Source organism: Artibeus jamaicensis, unplaced genomic scaffold (genome assembly GCF_021234435.1).
Source record: "Artibeus jamaicensis isolate MK-2021 breed Jamaican fruit bat unplaced genomic scaffold, CSHL_Jam_final scaffold_537, whole genome shotgun sequence".
Lineage (NCBI taxonomy): Eukaryota > Metazoa > Chordata > Mammalia > Chiroptera > Phyllostomidae > Artibeus > Artibeus jamaicensis.
This window is the reverse complement of record NW_026522047.1, coordinates 18,761,760-18,788,902: the sequence shown is the minus strand read 5'-3', so window position 1 is coordinate 18,788,902 and position 27,143 is coordinate 18,761,760. Positions and strand designations below refer to the sequence as shown.

General features: G+C 44.0%; 1 protein-coding gene across 3 annotated transcripts in view; it reads left to right on the top strand.

Annotated features, from left to right (window-relative positions):
- The first annotated feature begins 9,589 nt into the window (after nt 1-9,589).
- NR3C2 (nuclear receptor subfamily 3 group C member 2) overlaps nt 9,590-27,143 on the top strand; it is a 300,548-nt gene continuing 282,994 nt past the window's right edge. Inside the window, exons 1-2 of one of the 3 annotated variants that reach the window (XM_037162360.2) lie at nt 9,590-10,045; nt 18,047-19,799. In XM_037162360.2, coding sequence (XP_037018255.2) covers nt 18,049-19,799 — 1,751 coding nt within the window. In that variant the 5' untranslated portion in view covers nt 9,590-10,045; nt 18,047-18,048. Of the gene's footprint in view, nt 10,046-12,057; nt 12,348-18,046; nt 19,800-27,143 lie in introns of those variants that run through there. The other 2 variants (XM_053658650.1, XM_053658651.1) reach the window with 2 other exon arrangements.

The window sequence follows — 27,143 nt, the reverse complement described above, 5'->3', positions numbered from 1 at the left end:
TCATTGAACCTAGCTTGTTCTGCAAACTTACCATGTGGCCTACTAAAAGATTAGTTCATCTTTACTAGAATATTTAGTTACTTAATTCCACTATCTTGGTTTCTTGCCAAAAAAGAAATGGCCCTTTGGTTTTGAGAGTATAAATCCTGATCCCAGCATCTAGATCCCAGCCCCTGACAACACCCCGCCTTCCACCATTATTTCTTATACCCCTTCTTAGCTGTAACCTTAGAACTTTGTGCCATAGTTTAAGCCCATCCCATTTTCTTCTTTGCCCAGCAGAGCTGGTCATCACCTGAAAAAGACTGTTAGCCATCCGCTGTACTTTTTCTCCTCTTCTGCCTTTTGGTAGTAGAACTCCAGTTTTCACCTGGCATGGTCGCCCTTCCCTAAAGGTTACTCTGGCTAATGTGATGAAAGCAAAGTGATGTATCACAATTACCTGGTCAAAGTTTTCTGTTTTTTAATAGAAAACGATGGGTGTGATGCTAGTGCCCCTGCCCCCATGACACAGAGGAGGACAACAGTCTGTGGAGTTAGACAGCAGCAGGGGCGTGGGCTCCTGGACCCCCTGCAGCAGCAGCCCCTCTCCACCTTGGACCACATTCATTTTTCTTGACTTTATGGGAGATAGAATTCAACTATTTTTCTATCCGAGCCTTTGTGTTTTGGTGTCTTTGTACAGGAGCTTCATCTGTATCTGACTAATACAATAGTAGGTATGAAATACCTGATGAGTATTTTCAGGTTAAAGGTTAACATATCACCAACAAAAGTGACCAGAATTGTGGTTAAATTCGCTGTATTCATAAGCCTGTCACTGTGGTCTCTATGTTTGTGTTCCCACCCAAATTCGTATGTTGAAACCCTCATTCTCAAGGTGTGGGCTTGCCAGGTGATTAGGTCCTGAGAACAGAGCCCTCGTGAATGGGGTTAGTGCCTTTACAAAAGAGGCCTCACAGAGCTTCTTAGCCCCTTCCACCATGTGAGGATACAGGAGAAGTCTGTGACCCAGAAGAGGGCCCTCACTCAACCATGCTGGCACCTTGGTCTTAGACTTCCAGCCTCCAGAACTGTGAGACATAAATCTCTGCTGTTTATAAACTACCCAGTCTGTGATTTTGTTATAGGAGCCTGAACAGACTAAGACACATGTACAATTTGGACTGAACACATTTCTCTAGGATTAGAGTCAAAATATTTAGCAATTCATCCAACATAGGCCAACCAATCAGCATCGTTGTGGTAATGACTTAAGATCAACATGCAATGATTTATATCAGGCCTGCATTTGGTTGAGTAAAAAGTGACTAGAATCAATTGGGCTAAGATCTGAAGGTGACCCAATGAGCAGTGCTGTTGAAATGAACTTAATTTGAATTGCCCTGTTCTAAAGATCTGTAGTTGCTTCTGTGGGCAGTTCTCATTGCCCTGAAGTCGTCTTCATTCCCAAGGATCTCAGAGAGCAGTTTGACCTGTAAATCCCTGCCCTCAGCCAGAATTGTGAGCTGAATTGCCCACCAGGCCCCTTTTGTGTGTGGTTGGATATATTAAGAACTGGTTTCCTCTTCTGAATATCTGGGGCAAAAGGAGCAATGCCCAGCAGCTCTGACAGTGGAAGTGAATCCCCACCCACTGATGACGGCCTACTCCTGTACTTTTTTGCTCCCTTTTTCTCAAACAGTAACCCTGATGGAGAATTAGCAATGTTTGTGCCATCATTTACGAAAATACCAAGTTTTCTTATGAGTAGCATGGTCTATTCTTCCCTTTTTATCTTGTTTACTCCAGGCCAAGTTTGATTAAAGTAATATAAGGAATGTAGCTTTTTCTTATTTCTGTTGACTTTCCTTGATTATTTTTTAGGTACATCTTTATAAATAGAGAAGTTTTATCTGTCTGGATTGAATTTTATTTTTCAACCTTTTAACAGAGTAAAATCCTAAAATGTCAACATCATTTTTAAATAAAGGGGTGAAATTGTTATCAAAGTAAGCAGGAGGTGTGGGCTCCTGAGGCAAAATATCAGAAATCTCCTCATATAATCACTGGTTAGAAACTAGGAAAGAGCCCTGGCTGGTGTGGCTCAGTGGATTGAGTGCCAGCCTGTGAACCAAAGGCGCTAGTTCAATTCCCGGTCAGGGCATATGCCTGGGTTGTGGGCCAGGTCCCCAGTTGGGGGTGTGCAGGAACAACCACACATTGACGCTTCTCTCCCTCTCTTTCTCCCTCCCTTCCTCTCTCTAAAAATAAATAAATAAAATCTTTTAAAAAAAAACCTAGGAAAGACCATTATGGCCTTGTCAAATTTTCATCATGTCCAGTTGATCTAATGTTCTCTCTTGGTTGGATGAAATTGAAAAAGAAAAAAGGCTCAGTTAAAATCTGACTCAAGAATAATGCACCCATCTTCATAACACACTTGGGACAGAGAGACAAATGTGGTCTGGACTTGACTACAGTGAACTGCATGAAAAGGCAATTGAAGGAATACGGTTTACCAATTCTCAGCTCCCCCACGTAAACCAGTTAGTTAGTTCATGCCTTAAGATAGCTAGCAAGCCCCATCATTCCAATGGACACATGATTTTGAAGACCCTGACCCCTTTTCTCACTATCTGACACTTCCATTCTTCCATCCCCCACTTCCTATTTCTCATCCGTCCCTCTTCTGTATTCCCAGCAGCAGCAGCCTGAGCACAATTGTTTCATGTACTGTACTTAAGGGCAGTGACCGTCAAAGAGTCATCCCAAGATCAGCAGCATCAGCTTCAACCTGGCAACTTTGTTAAGACCTTGGGTTTCTTAGGCCCCAGCCCAGACCTGCTAATGGGAAACTCTGGTGGTAGGGCCTAGTAATCTCTTTTAATGTGCTCTCGGGGTGATTGTGGTGCAAGCTAACATTCGATAATCACTCTTCTAGGAAAGAGACTTGTGAGAAGTCTGGAGTGTTGAGAACCTCAGGTGAACCTCTGATTCTCCAGGAACCTCAAAGAACCCTTCAAATTGGAAGCAAGATCTTCTATCCCCAGAAAAATCAACTTTGATTTTCCATGATGAACCTCTGAAGGTAAGTATCTAAAATTTTGTGAGAGTACTTTCTAGATACAGGCATTGTGTTAAGTACCTGTTGTGGCATTAATAATCTCATTTCATAAATGAGGAAACCTAAATTTAGAAAGACTAAGTCATTTTCCCTGGGTCATGTGGTTATCAGGTGACCAAGCCAGGATTCAAGGCCATGACAGCCAACTCTGGGCTGCTGCTTGGTTTGCTGGTCCAGTCTGAAGGGACATGAACTACAACTCTAGGCCGAGGGTGCTGCTTGGACTTTTCATTTAAGGAGGCTAAGCCTTGGGGTGCCTTGCACGCACCTTGGGTTTTTTTAATTATCTGTGAAGTTAATGTATGCTCGAATTTCTCAGTGAGTGTACTTGTTGGCATTAATAGTGTTGATTTAACTACTGGGTCCATAATTTGCTAATGTACCAGTAATTGTGTTCTAGTACCATAATCTTATGGTGCCGTGGAAATAATTTACAGTTGATAAAAAGATATATGTTTATTATATTGCAGTTTGTTCCTTGGCAGTTTTTGTTGAATTATTTTATACACATGCATACACACATACACACACACACAGCATCCAGCAGAAGTAAGGCCTGCTTGAGTGTGTTTTGGTAGGGTAATAATATGGGTGTAATAATTGATCATTTTAAGTTTGAACTTTTCACCTAAAATGTCATATGGTATGCTTGACTATGATATTGTTATGTTACAGAATTATATGCTTATGATTTTGTAATAAAAAAGGGTCATTATGTGTGCTGGGCCCTATATGTATATATGTACGTATGTGTGTGTATGTGTGTATATATATTATATACACATATTATATAATATGAATAGAGGTTATTTAAATGTAAGTTGTATTTTCAAACAAAACTTCATATGTTGTCCAAATTGGAGTAAAAGCAATATAATGTATAAATAAATGGGATAATAATAGTATATGTTGAAATGATATAAATATAATTTTCCTAGATTTGTTTCTCCTTAGAGATATATAAATAATTATTATAAAAATGTGTGCTGAACACATTTTTATGAAATTAAAATGACAAAGTATAAGTTACAGTCATGGATGTGTAAGGGAAACCCCAAGACCTCAGGTGCTTCTTTGGTCCTTCACACAAGCAAACAGTCTCTCCTGTCATCATACAGCTGCACTCTGTCTACTCAGCCTCCACTTACAGGACATGGTTCTACCACATTCACAGTCAAGGCCATTAAAATCATTTTTTAAAAAGTAATGAACTAGTTTAAATGGAAACGTGTCTACTTGTTTTGATAAAATATTGAAGTCTAGCTATAATTAGGAGTCAGCATTTCAAAATAGATTGTGGTTTAAATATTAATAACTGTTGTAGATATGCTTTCCATATAAGAACTGTTTTATATGTTTAATTTTTACACATGGATATTTAATGTCAAAATTTTATGCAATAAGAAAACCATATAATGCCCTGTGAAAAACTATGAACACCAAACTATCAATACCACATTGCATGTGGTAGGGATTTGTGCTGGGAAAAAGAAAAGGATATCTAACCTCAATTTTTCCTAAAATTCCACTAGTCTGTGGGGAAAAAGTACTACCAAGCAATTAAAAATGCTTCATATTCACATTCAATGAGCTAATAGATTGGTGCCCCCAAAAGGATTAGAAGAAACAAATGCAATATAATAAAAATATCATTTGGTATAAGAATGAATTAATTCCTCACTGTGCCAGCTAGATGAAGTGGGAAATACTCAGCTGCCTTTGTTGGGACGAACTCAAAACTTGGATTAGGTCCTCGAAATGAGCAGATGACCCCTGGACAAGATGATTCAGTGGCTTCTTTAATAATATACCATTACCCTACTTCCCCTGGAAGCCAAATCACTCAACTTGGGGACACTACAGGTGAAAGGGAAATTTGACACCTGCAGAGATTTAGTTTTAGTTTGCTTTGCAATGCATTACCCATAGCAAATTTACCTCTATCTTTAGGAATAAAGATGACATCTGTCATCAAGCTTCTTACATGTTTCTGTCTGCTGTTTCCAGTGTCATATATCTGACATGTGATAACCTCCCCTTATAAACTCTAATGTTAAGAAAAAAATGTATTCATTTTGGGTGCCCACATGGCTTTCTTGACCTACTTGCAAATATACGACAAGACACACTGCACATTTTCCTAGTCTGACATTTCTATTTCTGACATTGAACATACTATTTAAGAATAAAATTGTCTTTATTATGTGTACCTAGGCATTAGAAAATTAAAACTTGAAAAGTTTTATTTGGCCTTATTTTTCTATAGTTTACCTTACTGTCTGCCCTTGATGTATTAACATTTTATATCACAATACCTTTCTTTTTTTACTTCCATAGCTCAGCATTCAACCTCTGAAGCATTTTCTTTGCAATAATCTTTCTTAGAATAAAAATACAGTGTTGATCAAAATGTTGTCTTAGTTGTTACTGACAGCTGTTAAAATGCTGCTAAAAATATAGCACCAACTACTGAAAAGCCAACGACTCCTGTGAAGTCCTAATGAGAAATTCTAAATGAGTTTTTCACCAAGTTCAACACAGACTCTTATGTTTCACACACCTGACCCAGTAGATTGTGTTGCTTTTCTGTGCCTCTGTTGCACATAATATCAGAGAGACAGTCTTGATCCAGCATCCTAATGAGCCCACGAACCATGCAGTTATTTATGTAAGGTTAGCAGAGATATGTAAAAGTGAGGAATTCTCTGTACCAAACTGAGAAAAAGAACAGAGAAAAAGAAATTGAAAATATCTTTATTTTTATTAAAGTAAACTGCTCTAAGTACCCCCCCAACCACTGTACATTGTTTCTAAATTTAGAACGTCAGTGTAGGCACAGTGAAATCTGATTTGCTTCTAATAATATGGCATGCTAATTGTGATGCATGGGCTGCTTGGTGCTCTGTCATCTCAAAATCTGGCCATAGAAATGTATTAGGTTTGTGTATTTTCTATTTAAAATGACTAAAAATGAAATTAAGGCAGACAGATGAATAAGTAGGTTGAAAAAATACAGAAATTAATGAATAACCAAAGCTCATAAAAATATTCCAACTAGTCTTGTATTTGGTCTATTTTGGATATTAACAAACACCCTGATATGTTTTGTATTTATTCTCTGGTCCACAATTTCTTATTTGCTTGCAATGTTTATAAACTGTAACATGTGTGTTTTGCAATAAACAACGAAGAAGCTCTATCTTATATTATTCCCCGACTCATCTTCTGTCTGCAACAACCCCCTCCCTTCTCTCTCTGACTCTGTCTTTCTCAACTCTTTCCAACAGCTGGTAAGAGACAGGAGGAAAAAAAAAAAGCCTAGCTTTTTAGAAAGAAAAAAAAATGCCAGCATGGCTGGGCTTATTAATGAAGTTAACTATGACCCAATGCTTAGCCTTTAACTTTTAAAAATTATTGCATTAAATTATGATACCTAATAGTCTTTACTTTCCAGTCAGTAAGTAAAGATATAAAGAAGAAGTATTGAATACATTTCAAAATATGTTCCATTTTTTGGAGGGGAACAAGTCAATGTCCACCCTCGCCCTCCACCCCTCGTGTCAGCTGTTTGAAAAAACGGGATTAGGATCAGGGAACCCAGGGGTGGTTCTGCTGAAACTGAAATAAAGAGGAAGGGAGGATTTCTTCCAACACAAACTTAGATGATATTAGGCTTAGATGATATTAGGCTGAAGTTATATAATAGAGGATGTGATGTCACATGTAAAATGCACACGCTGACTCGTGCACTTTATGGTGGCCAACTTCAGGGCGTTTGACACGAAAGGACTGCAGGAGGGAGGTGCCCTGTGGTACAGCGACTGTGAGGGGAGGCTGAGCAATTGTCAGAAAGAGAGATATCGGATGCTGCTTCAAGATTTAAAGCTATCTGGCAGCTGTAAAGTCTCCGGCTCTTTGGACATGAAATTAATGTTTTTCTGTGTGCTTTCTTTCTTAATTTTTATTTCTCTTAAAAACCATTTCCTTCCTTTTGCAAAGGAAAAATATACTAGGCATTTACTTTTTACAGTTGATTGAGCTCTTTATTAATGAGCAGTAGAATGAAGAATATTCCAAACAACCAGAAACCCCTGCATCCCCATGTTTGATGGAGGCTTTCAGAGGCTCACCTTGCGGGGTGATTCCAAGCAAAATCAGTGTCCCCTCCTCCTTAGATGAGGGGGTCGAAAATCTTCTCCTGGGCTGTGCTGCCTTCAAGAGTGGCACAGGGCCACCTCCTATCTTACAGCCAGCAAAATAAAATGAAGAGAAGGTGGAAACTTAATTGTTCAAATGTTTGGGTAAGTATCTAAATATGTGCTCAGGTATCCAAAAACATAGACAGGTTTGTCTATTATTAAATGTAAGGTCCCCTAACCTCTCTCCCAACAGATAGAGGGGGCATATGGACCACCTCCTGAAGTTATTTTGGTGTGAAAAAGTTTCAAAAGAACATCTACTGGTGCTAAAGAACTCAATCTTAGTTTTAGAACACCAGACTGTTTTGAGGGCATGAGAGAGAAACATTTGAGAAGGGAGGAGAAAAAAACACATACAAAAAATCTTCCAAATTTCTAAAATGTTGTGGTTATACAATAGTTCAATCCCTGACAAGCTGCCTGTAATGGAAATTATTGACCGAAACAGCAGTGGGGTGAGTGTCTAGTATAGAATGTGTATGGCAAATCATTTTGCAAAGGGGGAAGGATGACTGATCAATTTTGTAAACAGAGTTTACATTATTTAGTTTCATATACATAAGAGTTTTCTCTAACATTTCATTGTGAAAAATTTAAAACATACAAAAGAAAGGGGAGGAATTTTACAGTGAACCCTGTATACCTGCCACCTAGAATCTACCATTAACATTGTACTATGTGCATGGTTTCTCACACATCCTTCTGCCTCCTTTATCAGTCCTTAATGTCAGTCCATCTTATGTTTGATGCATTCCAAAACTCAGCATTTGCAGTCAGCACACTTCTGAAAAGTGGTTCTTTTAAACTCCATTGACTATATGCTAATATATTAATTTGAAAATACAGTATTATAATTTTCTTGCTTTCACCTAAAAAATACTTTAAGGATTCTACACATCTACAAGTAAGGAAACTAAGCAAAAGGTTGTTTTCTTAGTTCATCTAAGAACTAAGTAGTGCCAACACTGACGGGGTGGGCGACAGGTGAAATGGGAAGGTTGATTTTGGGACAGTGGTCCAAGAAAGGTGGTGGCTGTTTTAACAGGGCAGCTCCGTGTTTAACAGGTTTGGTGTGGGAAGGGATTAGCAACTTCCCCACCTATTCAGAAAGAAAGGGGGAAGAGCCCAGGATAAAACGGGGTGGGGGCGGGCGGGAGAGGGGTCCAATAGAGCCGGTAGAAAAAAGGATTGTTAAGCCAAAAAGAGGTATTTGTGGTCAGTTCTCGCAGTTTAACTGAGAAATAAAGGACAACGAGCCGAGGAGCCTGTGACAGTGACATTGACAACGCAACCCCCTATCCCAATCTTACACCAAGGGTAAGTGGAACAGTGTCGTGGAACAGCCTGGAGCTGAAGCATATCTCGCACACTCGCGCACATCCCCTGACTGGGGGATGTGTAGCGGGGGTAGGTGACCTGGGATTTGGGGGCGGCTTCAGGGCCAGGAGGCAACGCTGCAGGCCAGTGGGAGCAGGAGAATCCCAGCATCGTGGGTCTCACAGCAACATCCTCCACCCACCCCCGCCGCCAGCGCACGCGCGCGCGCCACCCGCCGCCCTCCCCACTGTCGCCCCCTTTCACTTTCGCGTCTGCGTAGGTGTTTGCCCAGGCGGGCGCGAGGGCGCGCGGGGCGGCGCGGGGGCGCGCGGCGCTCGGGAGCGGAGGGGGGAGGGGCCCCAGCGCGCGGCCCCTACCTCCGCGAGCTCCGCGGACCCGCGGCCGGCCGCGTCTCAGCCGCTGTCAGAGCGAGGGGACCAGTGGCGGCCGCCGCTGCTCCCCTCCCCCCACCAGCGCCCCCGCGCGCAGACACGCCGCCCTTCCTCGGCGCCCCCCCACGGTGGGGGTGGGGCAGAGGCGCGGCGAGCCCCAGAGAGTGAGGAGAGCAGCAGCCTCCCCGGGTGGGCAGCGAGGGAGCAGGAAAAGAAACTTTTCCCTCCCGCCCCCAGCTCTTAGTCCCGAGTCCGCGCCGTCCCCCGCAGGTGGGAACTGCACCTGGGGCCGGGGCGCTAGGTCTGGGCCGGACTTTGGGGGTCCTTGGCGAGGGGTGGCGGGCTACATGCATTGGGGGCTCCTTTTTCTCTCTGCCTCCTCGCTGCCAGTAGCTGGGGTGGGAGGGCGCCACTGGCGCCCTCAGCCCGTTTCCCACCAGCCGGTGGCTGGACACTTTGCTACCTCCTCCGACTGGTGAGGGTGTGACCCGGAGAGGGGGCAGCGGCGCCGAGGGTTCCCCTTGCGGCCTCCCCCCGCCCCACACACACACACACACACACACACACACTCTCTCTCCCTCTCTCTCTCCGACGTCCGACCTGTCACTGGCCACCCCAGGCCCGGAGAGGGGGCTCAGAGAGCCGCTCCGCGGGGCAGCCGACGCGGGATCACCCCGCGGAATTTCCCGGCTCCCAGGGCCGCCGCGGTCACCGCCCGGGAGACCAGCAGCCTCCCCAAGGGGCCCGCCTAAGGCCAGCCGCTGCTTCTGGGGGCGAGCGGGAGCCCGCGTACCCCCTCTGCGCGATTTGGCTCCGGCGCCTCGCCTGCTCCTGCGGGGTAACAACTCTACTGCTCTCTTGCTCTACCCACCGTCAGAAGGGCGACCGCCGGGATTACCATCCTCTCCATCCTTACCGCCGATCTGCTAATACTGGACTTGCTGGTGGCAGCGGCGGTGGCGGCGGCGGGAGTCTAGCGCACCCCCCTCCGCCACCCTGCGCCCCAGCCTCCCCACCATGTCCTAGAAAAGGTGAGCGCAGCGAGTCACTGCACTGACAGCGATGGGAGGGGATCTGGGGAGCTCCGGGGCGGCCCAGGTGAAGGCAGGGTCAGCGCAGAGGTGGGCTGCGGGCAGGAGTCTCGATGCCCGCCGGGCCGCTCCGGGCAGGGGTGCTGGGCGGCGGGAAGGCGAGGGATCGCGGCGGGTGTCCCTTCACGGTTCTAACCTAGATTTTGCAAGAAGCTGTGACCCAGGGCAAGACCGGCTCACCCTAAGGGAGGTAAAAACTTAGTAAAACAGACACGTCCATTCCTTTAATAATGATCAATTTGGCAGGGCAGGCTGAGCTGCCGCCTCCTCGCGTGCCCGGGCGCTGGGTCCCGGACTTCGCTAGCTCCTGCCTGCCGCCCGCGCTCCACCCCAGTGCGATCGATGCCCGACTGCTCGGCGGGCCTGGCGATCGCGCGTGACAGCGGGCCCCGCGGGAAAGTTGGGACACTTGGCTGGGACTCCCGGCTGCGGAGGCACCGGGGGCCGTTCCACGCAGGGGAATGCTGAACACCTGAGTCGGGGTCCGGACCAGCTCTCCTGCGCCGCCGCTGTCGCCTCCGCTTCCAGGGAGTTCCCTACCTGGAAAGGCTGGAAGTTTTAATCTTCTTGTTTTCGGGGTCGGAAATTCCAAAGCTTAATTAACTGTAAGACGAGGGAGAGGCCTTTGGGCACAGGGTGAACGCCTCCCCCACGACTTACGCGGGTGCGGGGCAAGGGTGAGGCGGAAGGCTGCGCAGCTGCTGGCGCCGGGCTGCGGGTCGCCGAGGGCCAGGGGACCAGATTTAGGTGTGTACGTCACTGGTGCTGACTTCGGGCCAGCCGGGAGCCTAAAATTGAGAGTACGCGGACCCTCAAAGTCCTGAGAAGTCCAAGTTAAGAAGCCCAGCATTTGGGTGGGCGGGAGGAGAATCGGGGGGGGGGCGGTTGGAGGGAAACGGAAATTTCTTCTTGCAGATGCTGGATCCTTAGAAAAACAATTCGGTCCCTTCCTCCCCTTCTGTGTGATTCTCCCAGGTACATGCACCCCTCCCACCCATTACAAAGAGGTGAATATCCTCGATGGTAGGTTTACTTTCAAATTGAACTAGTGGAAAAATCCAACACTAAAGTAGTAAATACAGCAACAAAATTACAAGGAGAGCAGCAGTTCTTGACCCTGGCACTTTTTTTTGTTGTTGTTGGGGGTTGAGGGGGTGAGTGGGTGAGGGTGTGTTTGAAAGGGGTCGCCTACACTGAAATCACCCGCTTTTCCTGCATGATTAAAACAAGGAAACTCAAATCGAGTGGGAACGTGATCCTTTTGCATGCTAGCAGCGGACATTGAAGCTGCTCTTCTAAGAGGTAACTTGGGAGACCCAGGAAAGGGGCGTGGAGAGGACCTCGGGGGTCGGGTGAAGCCACGCGAGTCCTTCCCTGCGCACGGATGCTGTGGGTGGAGCCTGGGCCGGGGCTGTCCTTCACCTGGCGCCGCAGGTGGAGAGCGTGAGGGGAAGACACCTAGACTGGTTCTCGGAAAAACCGACTTTACAGCGTCACCACACTTTGCATGTCTTTCCAGATATCTTGGGGTTGGCAGGAGGGGAGCCAGATAGGTGCGAGCAAGCTGAGAACGGCCGAGCGTAGGGGGTGGAGGTCAGAGTGCGGAGGGTGCCTACTGCCTAGTGTCGTAGCCGCTGCCCAGCACTCAGAACGCCCACCGCTGCTGCGGCTTTAAGGGAGCTGCCGAGTCCAGGCTGTGTCGCAGCAACTTTGTATCAGTCATGTCGCCCTCCTGGTGACTGACAGCCGCGATTGCCCAATGAGAAGCCAGGCAGGCCCATGCAGCGTGGAGCCTTGCTTCCCCTTGGGCCAATAGCAAGGGCTCGGGGCGGGATAGCAACCTGAACTTTATCTGGACATGTGACCCGCTTTTAAAAGGGCCGGCCCCGGCGCTGGCCCACTCCCCCTTCGGGCTTTCGCCCGCCCCCTCTCCCTCTCTCCCTCCGGATTTCGCCCGCCCTGGCCCTGCCCCTACCCCAAGCCCAGCCCGGTCCTCCCCGCCCCTCCGCGCCCGGGGTGTCATTGGACGGGGGAGAAGCGAGCCAACTTCTGGCTGCTCGGAGGAAGCCGGTGCAGTCACCTGGGTGCAAGAGCGTTGCTGCCTCGCGCTCTCCCGTTGCAGGGGGAGCGGCACTCGCTGGCCTGAATGTGGTTGGATTTAGGGGGGCTCCGCAGCAGGAGTGTCGTTGCGTTGGCGAGTGCTGCAACAGGTAGACACGGAGACGGACCCCGGCCTTGGCAGGTGTGTGGGGGTGCGCAGTGGGGCGCCGCTTGCCGGCCTGGGCGTGCGGCCGCAGCGCGGGAGCGTGCACTTTGCCTGGAGAAGTGGCTGCGTAATTCGGAGGCACAGGCAGTATGGTGCTGTGAGCTTGTTGTTTTGTTTTGGTTTTCCACTTTTTCCCCCCTTTGGCCGCCAGAGGACTATTTTGGGAAAGTTTGGCCACTTTGGATAAATGCCCTCTAACGAGCGGCTTTCAGCCGCTTTTGGCAGTGGGAGGTCTACCACCACCCTTCTCTTTTCCACAAGATGAATTTCGGGTAGTTTGCCTTGTCCAATTTTTAAAGGACGTTTGAATAATATTTCTTTATCATTTGCAGAGGCACTCAAATCTCAGCTGGAGGTGTAGCTTATTAAGGGCAATTGAAGGAGATAGAGCTCCTGATAGAGCCGGCCCCGAAAGGGGCTCTGGAAATCGTATATTCCCGTTCCTTGGCATTTGGGAAACTCTTGAGAGAGACCGTGCTTTCTGTGCATCAGTTGGAATTCTAACGGCAGGGGAGAAGGGATGAAGCTTCTTTTGGTGGCACCCGTACTCTTCTACTGAATACAGGTGCATGGCTTTCCTGTTGAATTTTTAAACACCAGGTTTAAATCATAATGGTTTATGGCACCATCGTCTTTCACTGTTATTGCATAAAAGTTAGGGAAACTTCTGTTTGCTAGCAGACAAGTTTTGGAACCTGCTGAATTTCAAATGCACTAAATTGCCTTTTAGTTCGTATTGCCATTTCTCTAGGTGCTGTTATTGATGATATTTACATAGTAATGATAACAGCATTCCCCACCTATGAAGTTCTGCTATGAAGTTTTTAATTTTACATTTCACTTCACGGCACACTATCAGGGAAATGGTTGAGGAGGGTAGTTTTTAAAAATAATCTAAAGGTGAGCTTTTTCCTTTAAAAAGAAATAGTTTTGTTTGGGGATTTTTGGAAAGATCAGGTGGCTCCGTGAATTAGGTGAGTGAATAGAAATCAGGTGTGCTCAGTTCTAACTGGTTCTCCTACTCTCTTAGGTGACCTTGGGCAGGTTTCTATCATTTACCTCATCTATAAACGAAAGGAGGGTAATAATGGTTCCATAATGGGGATGACGGAAAAATAGTTACATAGAACAAACAACTGTGCAACCAGTGAACATTGTGAAATTCTTGAGATTTTGGTCTTCTGGATGCTATAGGATGGCGAAATACTGTAGAAAATTATGCATTTAAAAGTGAAAGTGTTTTCAGATAAAATACAAATTTGCAGGAGTGTTTGTTAATATCCCTTTAAAAAACTACTTCCTTATGGAAAAGGACAATTGAACACAAAGTATAAAACATAAAATCTCAAAGTCAGATTTTGCCTTTGCAAAAATAGTATTTAAGAACATATGCATGGCTTAAAGTAGAACTTCCGTCAATGTGTGTTTGTGTGTGTGTAGTTTTTTTTAACTTACATGAAATTTTCTTTATGTTTTGTGGGGAGGCTATTTGTATGAAAATTAGAGGATCCTAAGGACTTTTGACTTTGTCCCAAGAAAGTCTCTATTATAATCTCCATGGTACGGGAGACAAGTTTGATGTTCTATAAGCTAGATTTGTATAGTGTCTTACACGTTAGGAGCAAGAACTTTCCCTTCACCCTCAGGATAGTAAGTTCTGTGAGAACCATATTCTCCAAGTAATATTTTTAGTATTCACTAGTAAATTCAAGTGGACTGAAATTGTGTTGAAGCCATGGTCATTAATTACTCCAGTTCCAGAAGGACAACCTGGGTTTCCCGGACAGGATAGGAAAATACATTTCTAACCTGATCCATTTCCTTACAGAGAAGTTCAATGAAAAAATACTAGGGAGATTCATAAAATAGTTTAATAATAACCCTGTTTTTAAAAACACCTGGCCATGCAGATGCTAGATGCCCCGAATTCTTCTGTGTTGGCTGTTGCCAATCTTTGTTTTCTTTTTTGAGAAGTGCCTCAGCTTGGTAGATGAGAAGCACACCTTAAACAAAGCTAATTTAGATATCAGCAAAACCTGTGGCAAACCCTGTAACGATAACCTTGTCGATAATGTTGTGAAATGCAGGCTGTATTATGTTATTGTTAAGGGAGTTTAAGGCTAGCTAAACAAGGCTTGAGAAGTTGTGGTCAGCAGCATGATGTTGGCTGGTAGGGTGCTGGCTTGTCAAGTGCTTTAAGATTATCCTTGCCTGCATCCCCCATATAGATTCTCTTCAAGTCTTCATATAGCCTCACAGATCTGAGCTACGAATCCTGCTCTAGGGCAGAGTGATGAAAACCATCCCTTGGAATATCAGTAGGTGTTCTGTGAAAAAAGGCTGCAGTGGCCCAATTATGTAGGGACTGCTGGATTTGAAAGGAAGGGGGTTTCTGCTCTGTGGAGCTGCCCAAGAGTTTTAGCACGCAGATTTACACTGTGAAACTTCACGAGCACAGCAAGTGGTCATCCTTCCACAGGAGAATTCCAAGGATGGATTTTTGGAGCAGGGTCTGCATGGGGATTGCCCTGCAGGCTCCGGGAAGACAGGTCTGTTGCCTAGGACCTGGGGAGAGAGAGTGAGTCTGTAGGTATGGATGTGGAGAGGGATGAGCCCACGGAGGTTAATCTCGGGGAGGCAAGGGTGACTTCCAGGCATTTGTTTACAGGGTGCGGCATTTTACCAACACAGGGAATGTGGCTTTAGAGACAGGGTGGAGGGAGAGGGGTGATGCACTAAAGGTGTTCAGTTTGGAACATAAATAGACGTGTAACTTGCGGTGTTTAATGAATTTGGAGCCAAAACATCACACCTTCCATATACATCTGTTCAAGCTTGATATGGGGAGGACAGGGTATTCCTAGGTAGAAGCTGGAAGCACATAATATGTATTGGTGTTTTTCAACCTGTGGCTGTGATGAAATGGGTTTTTAGTAAAGTAGAAAATGCTAGTGGTAGCCATTCTGGTCCCGTTTACCTATATAGTGGTTGTTCCCCCCGCCCCCCAACTTTTACTTGGCTTTTATCCAGATTACATTTTTTTTTGGCTGGAGTTACCAGATAACCACCCCCGCCACTGTGATTTATTTTCCAGTGGTTTGTGGTTGATTTCTGATTAGGAATTTATAAGATAATGGTCTTGAAGTAAAAGTAGACTGCATCATTGGTAGGTTTCAGTGGTCACAAATTATTGAGTATTGATTATATTATAACAGTTTAAAATTTTAATTTGCACTGTGCTATCAGCTTGGGATGCAGTGCTAAAATTTAAGTGCCTTCTGAGACCTTAAATTCTAGTGAAGAATACACAGAAATTAGAGGTAATTACGACATGCAAACAATTTGGGTGTTAAATTTCATTGCGGGGCCTTGTGGTAGTTACTGCCAATTTATGTGGTAGAATCATTATCCTCTTTTCTGTGTTAGTACAAGTTCTGTAGCAGAAAGACTTCCTAGTCTCACTTTAGTGAGGGGAAGGTAGGAAGGGGGACAGAGGGGCGGGGGGGGGGGCAGGGATGAGAGGCCAGAAGTAATATTTCTGTACAGAACTGCAGAAACAGCATCTTTAAGATCAGGACCTTTATCTGGGTCATAGCTTGTTTATACAACCAAAGGATTTGAAAAAAATGTGTGATGATTTTAGGAGGCTGAGATATTAAAATGTACAAATAAAATTTTTACTGAGAATGTTGTTTTTTTCTACCGTGGTGGTTCTCAGTGGGGTAGAGGGCTATTTGAACCCCCCTCCCCAAAATGTTTGGCAGTGTCCAGAGACATTTTCGAATGTCACAACTGTGGCCAGGGACTGCTACTGGCATCTAGTGGGGGGTGGGTGGGGATGCACTAAACATCTCACGGCGCGTGGGACAGGCCCCCGAATAGAGGTAGCGCCAAGGTTGATACGTCCTTGGTGTGGAGGGAGACCTGGGATCAAACTCCAGTTCTGCCACTTAGCAGTGTACCTGCGCCTCAGTTTCCCCACTTGTACCATTTGGGTAACAGTTTTTATCAGTTTTCAAGGTTGTTAATAAGGCTAAATGAGTTAATGTGTGTGAAAGGCTCACAATATTGCATTGAATTATATAATGCCAGAATTTCATCAATAGAGCCTATTATAATTATTCTGTCATGAAATAGAGAGAGAGCCAATTTACCTGATTATTATATATGGACAGCAGTCCTGTGGGCTCCCGGGATGGGGACTATGCCTGTTTTGCTTGTCACTGTAGATTCAGTGACTGGTTGTAGGCCCAGGATGTAGCCCACACTTGATAAATATTTATCGAATGAATGACCATGTACATTGTCGGGACCCATCTCGAACTTCCTCCATTTACTGTGGAGAATGAAATTGTCTTGTCTGCTGGGAGTCTTGTAGCAGAGGTGACACTAGAGCAGGGCGCATGTCAAAGCCCTCGCCAGTGCCGGCCCGTGGAGGAGGAGAGCCCTGTCACTCCTGACGTCGCCTCTTCGTGCTGTGGGCCATGTTAATAATCAGGAAATGCAAATCTCTGCTTTTTAGAATTGGCATTAAGTGGTCTGGATCACTACTACATCTTAAGAAAATCTTATTTTTTAAAAAAAATTCTTAAATTGTCATCCCTGTGGTAATTCACGCAATAACTTTATATTGGGTAATGGTAATATTAATTACATTTGCTCATTGTTTTTAATAAAGCTATGCCTTAGATCTGGGAAGCAGCTTCTCTATACCTTGAAAGATTCCAAAAGCTTTGAGAAGATTAAGTTATTTTTTTAAGATTTTTTTTTTCAGAGAGAAGGGAAGAAGGGAAGGGAGGGAGAAATAAAGAGAGAGAAACATCAATGTGTGGTTGCCTCTTACATGCCCCCAACCGGGGACCTTGCCCACAACCCAGGCATGAGTCCCGACTGGGAATTGAACCGGCGACCCTTTGGTTCACAGACTGGCACTCAGTCTACTGAGTCATACCAGCCCAGGTGAAAAGATTAAGTTTTAAACCTGCCTTTGCCACTTACTATCTCTTTGACCTTGGGCAAGTTGCCTACCTCACTGAGTCCTCAGTTCTTTTTTGTTTTCTTCTGGTTGGTACCCGGGATTACTCTGCATATTACATAAGTGGATATTTGTAAATATACTTTGCAAACTCTAAAGGCTGTAGTATAGAAATATTTCTTTTGTTTGGATGCACTATAGTTTTACATGATTGCTTATTATAGTCCGGCAGCTGGACAAGTCAGAGTCAGTGCTCTCTTGGGTCGGCATCTAAACTGGTAACAACTTGAATTTAACTAAAAGTCTTGCTTATAATAAGCGAAATATGTACTTAGAGCTTAGTACAGCGGTTTTCAACCATTTTCATCTCGTGGCGCACATACATTAATTACTGAATGTTTGCAGCACACCAAAAATACATTTTGGTCCCATCTGACCCCCCAGATAGGTATACTTTTGATTCATTAACACTGGATGGCTATTGTGTTGGCTATTATCATTTTTTAAGTTTGACAGTCTCAGGACAAAGAGGTCCGTGCCCCTGACTAACCAACCAGTCAGGTATTACCTGTTTTAAATATTCTTGTGACACAGTGGTTGAAAATTGGTGGCTTGGTAAATGGAATTTTAGAATGTCTTTTAGAGTAATATTGTTAACAATGACTCTAATTAAACTTCTTAATATAAATTTATTTGCTAGCTATGGAGACCAAAGGCTACCACAGTGTCCCCGACGGTCTAGATATGGAAAGACGGTGGGGCCAAGTGTCTCAGGCTGTGGATCGTTCTTCCCGGGGACCTCCAGAGAGGACCGATGAGCATAACTACATGGAGATTGTCAATGTAAGCTGTGTTTCCGGTGCTATTCCAAACAACAGTACTCAAGGAAGCAGCAAAGAAAAACATGAACTACTCCCTTGCCTTCAGCAAGATAATAATCGGTCTGGGATTTCAACATCTGATGTTAAAACCGAGCTGGAATCTAAGGAACTTTCAGCAACCGTTGCTGAGTCCATGGGTTTATACATGGACTCCGTGAGAGATGCCGACTATACCTACGATCAGCAACACCAACAAGGAAGCTTGAGCCCAGCGAAGATTTATCAAAACGTTGAACAACTGGTAAAATTCTACAAAGAAAACGGCCATTGTCCTTCCACTCTGGGGATGAGCAGACCCTTGAGGTCATTTATGGCTGACTCGGGGAGCTCTGTAAATGGGGGGGTCATGCGCACCATCGTTAAAAGCCCTATCGTGTGTCACGAGAAGAGCTCATCTGTGTGCAGCCCTCTGAACCTGACATCCTCAGTGTGCAGCCCTGCTGGAATTAGCTCTGTGTCCTCCACCTCGGCCAGCTTCAGCAATTTCACAGTGCACAGCCCTGTCGCCCAGGGGACTCCCTTGACGTGCTCCCCAAATATTGAGAACCGAGGTTCCAGGTCACACAGCCCAGCACATGCCAGCAATGTGGGCTCCCCTCTCTCAAGTCCATTAAGCAGCATGAAATCCCCAATTTCCAGCCCTCCAAGCCACTGCAGTGCAAAATCTCCAGTCTCCAGTCCTAACGTGACTCTGCGATCTACCGTGTCCAGCCCGGCCAACATCAACAACTCAAGGTGCTCCGTTTCCAGCCCTTCCAACACGAATAACAGATCCACACTTTCCAGCCCCACTGCTAGCACTGTGGGATCCATCTGTAGCCCCATAAACAGCGCCTTCAGCTACGCTGCTTCTGGCACCCCCGGGGGATCCATTGCGGCCCGAGACGTGGTTCCCAGTCCAGACACACATGAGAAAGGTGCTCACGAGGTCCCCTTTCCCAAGACTGAGGAAGTAGAGAATGACATCTCCAACGGTGTCCCTGGCCAGCTTAACATCGTCCAGTATATAAAACCAGAGCCAGATGGAGTTTTCAGCAGCTCTTGTCTAAAAGGAAACAGCAAAATAAATTCTGATTCACCATTCTCAGTACCAATAAAACAAGAATCAACGAAGCATTCGTGTTCAGGCTCCTCTTTCAAAGGGACTCCGACAGTAAACCCATTTCCACTGATGGACAGCTCATATTTCTCCTTCATGGATGATAAAGACTACTATTCTCTATCAGGAATTTTAGGACCACCTGTACCTGGCTTTGATGGTAACTGTGACGGCAGCGGCTTCCCAATGGGGATTAAACAAGAACCGGAGGATGGGAGCTATTTTCCTGAGGCCAGCGTCCCTTCCTCTGCCATTGTTGGTGTGAATTCGGGTGGACAGTCCTTTCACTACAGGATTGGTGCTCAGGGTACAATATCTTTGTCACGAGCAGCGAGAGACCAGTCTTTCCAACCCATGGGCTCCTTCCCTCCTGTCAGTGCACTGGTGGAGTCGTGGAAGTCGCACGGCGACCTGTCCTCAAGAAGAAGTGATGGGTATCCAGTCCTAGAGTACATTCCAGAAAACGTGTCAAGGTAAGCTGGCTCTTCCTTCTTGAAAACCGTGGCTTTATAAAATATGGAAGGTTGGCATGAAATTGAAAGCTGACAAATTCAACCCATGTCGGGTTACTGTTTATGTATATTTTCAGGGTGGTCACTTAGTGTCCCCCCCCCGTGGCTTATTGGTATATAATGTTGCTACTTTTTTAAAATAGAGAACCAAAAAGTCCTTAAAATGTCTTAGAAAACATTTACATTGATTTTGAGGGAGTCTGTATAGGTGTTTGCCCTGCTCATCAGCTGTGTTTGGAAAATGTTTGTTCTCTGCTGCCTGCTACATGGTTTACGTCAGCAGAATAGTGCCAGCTTCTTTTTTCTCTAGCTGTGTACCGGTTCACGAAAATTGCCTTAAATTAGTGTCTTTGTGGTTTAAGTCATCCCCCCCTTTTTAAAAAAGTTTTCTTTATTAATCTCTTCATTGGCTGTGAAAAATGAAATTGAACCCCAAGTCTGTTATCCACTAGCTCCCCACTGTCTTTGTCCTTTTCTGGTTTGGCTAATTGTGTGTAAGTTGTGGTTTTTAATACAAATAAGTCACTTCCTTAACCACTGAGGGCTTTTAAAGACTGAGTAGAGCTACAGTTACCCAGTGGACAGTCATGCTTTCTTACTCATGTTGGAAGTGAGTTATGTCACTGCAGTTCTGAATTGGTATATTTATAACCTTTAAGATCTGCAAGAAGACATCCGTAACTTACTGTAAAATATCTGTTGGCTTTCCCTGGTGCAGATAGCATACTGTATATATTTAGAAAAACAAGGAAGAGGTTGTAGATAAGACTAAAGGGCGGTTCTAAGTTATATAATGAATACTTGCATTGGACTTTGCTCCAGTACTATTTTTATTACATGGTTGTAATACATGTTTACTTTATTGGGCATATAAAGGATAGATTTCTTAGATATAGTTTATTCCTTTGGCATTTAAGAATATATGGGTATTTTCCTTAAAACTTTATTTTGTGGATCATTTGTCCAGGCTCTATGGCAGGGGAGTCAAACTCATTTTTGTCTGGGGCCACATCAGCCTTGAGTTTGCCTTCAAAGGGCCAACCGTAATTTTAGGACTATATCAATGTAACTCCTCCTTAACGAGGAACAAGGAGCTCTGCACTGGGCCCTTCAAAGGCAACTGCAAGGCTGATGTGGCCCCCACTGAAAATGAGTTTGACACCCCTGCTCTAGGGTTTATGTGTATCCCTATATCTTCCTCCTTCTATTTTTTCCCAAATCAAAAGCAAAAACTATAATTTTTACATTCTATTCCTCCTTATTGACTCCAACCTGACTCCTCTTGCTTACATGGAAGCAAACATTTTATAGAAGAGCTGTTCTTCCAGTTCTCAACAGCGTGAGCTACTCTGTCATAGTGTGGCGCTGCCTCTGTCTCAGATTCTAAACTGGAATGCGAGTCAGGAGGTAGCTGTCATCAGAACCAAACTCAGTGTGCATTTTCCTGTTAATGCTCTGTTTCACACTCAGAAGGAAATCTGTACGTAACGCCGGTATTTTGGTGAGAGGTGTTGTCTTCAGTGAGTTGGCGGGTGGGCGGGTGGCCTGGTAACTGAGAGCATGGCGGCCCCGGGGGGCATCCCGGCTGCACCGAGTGACTGTGCACGTTGTCCCCTGACCTCTCCGGGCTGTGGTCCTCCTGGTGCGGCGTGCGAGGGGCTAAACAGTGCCCACCTCGAAGGCAGTGAAGACACTTGGGTTCACTTATGAGAAGCACTTTGAATATCACCTGATATGTACTATATATTATATACATGTTAGTCATGACTGTTAATGAAATCTTAAGTGTTTTTACAATCTTTAGTTTCCATTCCTTTAACTTTCTTTTTCTTGTATGAAATTTGACAAGGTAATTTTAAAGATTGTATTTATTTATTTGTAGGGAGAGGGGAAGAGAGAGAGAAAGGAAGAGAAACATTGATCAGGTGCCTCTCCCACGCCCCCAACCAGGGACCTGGCCCACAACCCAGGCATGTGCCCTGACAGGATTTGAACTGGTGACCTTAATGACTTGCAGGATGACACTCAATCCACTGAGCCACACCAGACAAGGCAAGATAAAATAATTTTAGAGAAGTAGTATGTACATGGTTAAAAGAAATACTTGTTGATAATTCTTGTGATTAAATTCTACTTTGATTTTAAAAAACTATGATTAGGCCCTGGTGTGACTCAGTAGATTCAGCACCAGCCTGCAAACAAAGGGTTGCCAGTTCGAGTCCCAGTCAGGGAAGCAACGACACACTGATGTTTCTCTCCCTCTCTTTCTCCCTCCCTTCCCCTCTCTCTACAAATAAACAAATAAAATATTTTTAAAAATTAGAAAACTATGATTAGGCACCATATATTTGCTACTACATTTCTGTTTATACATTTTTAATTTTGAAGACTGTTGACTCATGCAGCACCTCCTGATGGTCCAGCCTTAAACATAATAATGTGAATCCGTGATCTTGAGCTCCCCTGTATTTGTGGGCACTGGAAGAGTCATCTGGTGCCTCTGCTTGCATATTCCAGAATTCTCTTTATGTGTGTTAACAGTCAGAGGGGATTCACTTTGTTTACACAGATGCTGGTATTATACCAGTCAACACAAATTCATATCTGTAGATACAATTCATCTAAAGCAAAGCTCTTCCCCCGAACCAAGAATTGCTGGGCTGGGCTGGGCTGTACACCCACTGGTAGTCAGCGAAGAAGAAAGATATTACTTTATTTGCTTTAGCCTTACTGACTGTTGAGCCAAGGAAGGAGTGCCCTATTCACATGAAAACGATTCTCATCTAGATTAAATTTCCGAGCTGATAAAAGTGAGTAATGGCTGGGCAGTGTGTGGCGCCGCTGTTTCAGGCTTGGGCATTCTGGGAGAGCCGAGATGAGAGTCATCTGTTAATAATTTCCAGTGCGTGGACTGTCCGAGCGCCACACTGTAAAGTGAATTATGACAGAAGCTGGATGTAAAGGTCTCAGGTTGGACACCGGACCGCGCTGTGTCATGGGGTTTGGCATTCCCCGTCAGCTTGGACACAAACCAAACTGTAACCCTGAGTGAGTCACAGCTTCTTGCCTCTCTTTATTTTAAAGAGAACAAGATGCTTCTAAGGATTGGAATCCCTTCACATATTTGCTAATGTGGTTTCACATATTTGCTAATGTGGTTTCGAGTATATTTTAATCACAAGTCTAGCTCTGTGGTTTTCAGGGTGGTCGGGATAGAAAAATCACTTACCATTTAAAAGTAAAAGCGAGTAGGCGTGACCTATCATTTTCCTTTGAAAAGCAGAGTTTTTAAAATCAGTTCTTTCCTTTTGCAAAATTTGACACTTACTGTGAATTTCTTGGTCTACGAATTCACCCTGTCCCTTTTGGAAGGAGGGTTTTCTGTGTGGACATGACCTTGGGCATCTGTGCTGTGTCTGGCAGGCACGTGGCAGCATCACAGCACAGCTCTGAGTCCACTTAGGCTTTTGAATATGGAGTTCACTGTTTCAAAGGGCATATCCTGACAGGCTTCCAGATAAGCCATCCGGGTATTTATCTTAACATATGCTGCATTTTTTTTCATGATGGAATGAAACAGTTTAGTAAGTCATCTTTAGTTTTTTTTTTAATTGTCCCTAGAGCTTTTTGAAACTCATCTTCTATAATAAACCAAAACCTTCAGAATTCAGGGCATTAGTTGCAGAGTACGCCCTGTCTCTAGTAAACTTTCTGAGTAAGTCCATGAGATGTAAACATCTCTTTGTAATGCAAAGGATGCAAGTATGGTGGATTTGGGGACCAGGGTGGGGGGGCATTGATTGATCCCCCTAAATACTTCCAATACTTACTAAATAAATCCATTACAGGATTACTCGGTCATTTGGAAATGAAAACATGGAACTCTTTTTTTCTTTTTATTTGTCTTGTAATATTTTGATTTTGATTCCTTCAGGTTAGAATTCTAAGTATTTTGGGGAACGACTTTTCAAATGAGTGTTGCTTCTCATGATTCAGTCACTTTTATTCATCTATGGAATTTCTGGTGGTAATTTTATTTTAGAAAAAAATTAGTCATTTTTAATCTACAAATCACTATTATAGTGAGCTTTTGTACATTAGCTTTTAACATCACAAGTGCCCTCAATGTATATGTTAGTATGTCCACCTTTTAGCATCTAAAGTAGAGTGGAATAATGGTGGAAAGGGGAAGAGGGGGGAAGGACTAGACAAAGAACATGTATGAAGGACCTGCGGACACAGGCAACAGTGTGGGGACCGACTGTGGGAGCAGGGGTTGTAACGGGTGGAGGAGGGCAAGGCAGGACAACTGTAACAGAATAAAAATCAAAAAATCTTAAAAAACCCCAATAAATATTTAACACTTACTGAGCTCCAAAAAATAAAACCAAAAATAAAAGTAAAAATAAAAATAAATAAAGTATTAGTACCTTTTGAACTGTTCACTTCACACCTCCAAGTTGATTAAAGTCAGCGTTTCTTTTAAATCAGCTCAGCAGTGTTCAACTTAAGGCAGTTTCCATACCCGTGCGTTGCTAAACTAGGACCTGGAGAGTTATTGCTTATCGATTTAATGCCTTTTGAAAAACTGAAATTCCGAAAGCGTTCGACCTTTTCCATTCTTGTCATGTCTGACAAGGGTGTCCAACCCATGGCCCACGTGTGGCCCCGAATGCCAATGAATGTGGCCCAACACAAAATTGTAAATTCACTTAAAACCTGGTTTTTTTTGCTCATCAGTTTTTGTTAGTGTTTTTGAATTTAATCTGTGGCCAAAGACAACTCTTCTTTTTCCAGTGTGGCCCAGAGATGCCAAAAGGCTGGACACCCCTGGTAGTAGATGTTATGTTGATCACCATAATTTAGGAGTAATAGTTCACTTCCTCTAATGCTTTAATGTCATTAACTTCTTTTCTCTGAAATAATACTTTTTTTCTAGGCTTTCAACTGTTGCTGTAGGTTCATATCACTCATTTACTGATAAAATTTAAGCTCTGCTACTACATAATTTGTTTTATTTACTAAATTCAAATCAAGAGGAAAATACTGGCTTCTTGATTGTGTTTAAATATAGCCACTAAATTGTGCGCTTTTGTGGATCGATTTCCAAAATTTATTAGTGAAGACCAGGAAGTATAAGCGTGTTAAGTGGATAATGTGGTTCATCTTAAACTTTAGAATTTATACTTTTAAACTTGACAAGTACAGGCTTTGTTTTCAATTTTTTGAGTTATATTTTGTTCCTTAGAGTAAGATAATGATAAAGCTATTGAGTTGACCCAAAAAGTCTGTTACGTTTTTTTCTGTGCAGTGGCTCAAGTAGGGCTTAGATGTCCTTCACTTCATCCCAAACAATTTTGTTAGATCGTATTGTGACAGCTATCATATCAGCATGCATTTAAAAAAAATTACCAAAACTGGTGAATTTTTGTACAGCCATTTCAATATTGAAGATAAAAGAAAATATGCAACATTTTACGCATTATACTTTATTATTTCAAGAAAGGTAAAAATGCAACTGAAACACACAGAAAAGATCTGTGCACTGTATGATTGAATGTGTCAAAAGTGGTTTGTGAAGTTCCTTGGTACTGTTAACGTTTTGGCCAAATAACTCTTTGCTATTTTGACCAAATAATTCTCTGCTGTGGGGCTCTCTTATGCAATGGATGATGTTTAGCAGCACTGCTGACCCCTACCCACGAGGAGCCAATAGTGGGAGATAGCCAACACACTCAAAATATCCAAATCAATAAAGTTATTGGTGAAAATGAAAAATGTGGCTTTTATTTTACAGAAAAAAATGTAAATGGACTTTTTGGCCAACCCAATAAAATGTAATTATACACACGTGTATATTACTTAATTGATGTTCCATAAACCGCTGTATTTATGGTAGTGATATGACCAAGGCCAAAATCTCCATGTAGATAAGAGGTAGAAATTGCTTGAATTTTATGCTATAAAGAGACAGCTCTAGTCTCAGGAAGTAAAGATAACAAACAAAAGGTAGTTTGAATACTTAAAAAGTTAATATCCTATGGAGAAGGTGTGAGGTAAAAACCGAGGATCTGAATTCATCACTGTGTTCTAACTTAACTTTATTAATGATGAGCACTTCATTAGTATGCAACCTCACCTTCTACAGGCTGGGGCAAAAGGAGGGTCAGAGTTGTTTGTGCGGGAAATAATGCCAGAATAACCTGTGTTTTGCTACTCACAACTGTCAACCTCCTTTTGCCCTACCCTGTATATTAGAAGTTATTTAGACCAATATACAAAAATTGCCGCCTAAATCAGAATGAAATGTTTATAATGGGCAAAATCCAGTTTGGGTATTCTAACAGGCAGAGATTATCTAGGCATACATTGGAAAATGGGGTGGTGGTATTGGTCAGAGTGGTGTTCATACTTAGTCTTGAAAAATTTGCAGGGGGTGGACTCTTGCTGGTGGAGGGAGTTCAGTGAGCAGAACCCTGGAGGTGGGCAGAAAACACTGAGTGTGGTCCAGCCCCATGGGGAGGGTGGCCGGGATGGGGACAGATGGGGGGAAGAAAGCCTGAAAGAGGTGAGTTGGAGCTGAAAGGGACCGGATCTTGAAAGTCACACTAAGAAGTTTGTACTTAATTTGGTAGATAATGAGGAGCTATTGAAATGTTGGAATGGGAAGTGGCCTGAGCCAAGTGCACTCTGGAAAAGCCTTAAATGGGCAGTGGTGGTGGGTGGATCAGAGCAGAAAGAGCCCTGTTGAGAAGTTATGGCCACAGCTCAGGAGGATGGAGGGGAACCTGCTTCTCTGAATGTCAGGGTAATGGGAAAAGGGGAAAACCTTTACCCCTTACCCTGTCTACCCTAGGAAAACCTTTACCCTTTACCCTAAAGGGATAATGGGAAAAGGGAAACCTTTACCTTTTACCCTGTTTACCCCAGGAAAACCTTTATCCTTTGCCCTAAAGGGGTAATAGGAAAAGGGGACAGATGTGGCAGAGTACAGAAGAAGCCTTCGTAGGAGTGGGTTTTTGTATAACAATTTTATTTTCAAATAATCACATGCAAAAAAATGGAAAGTCCATTAAAAACAGCTATAAATAAAGACATTCTCCCACACAACCACAATAAGACCATCAAAGTCAAGCAATGAGCATCTACTTTGTAGACATCATTCCGGTTTTGCCAGTTGTCCCAGGAAAGGGGAGAGAGTTGGGGGACCGTGGCCACAGTGCTTGCTCTTGGGAGGGACGCATTTGGTGGTGAAGAGAAAGGGGCGGAAGGAAGAGATGGGAGCACAGAGAAACTGCAGGGTCT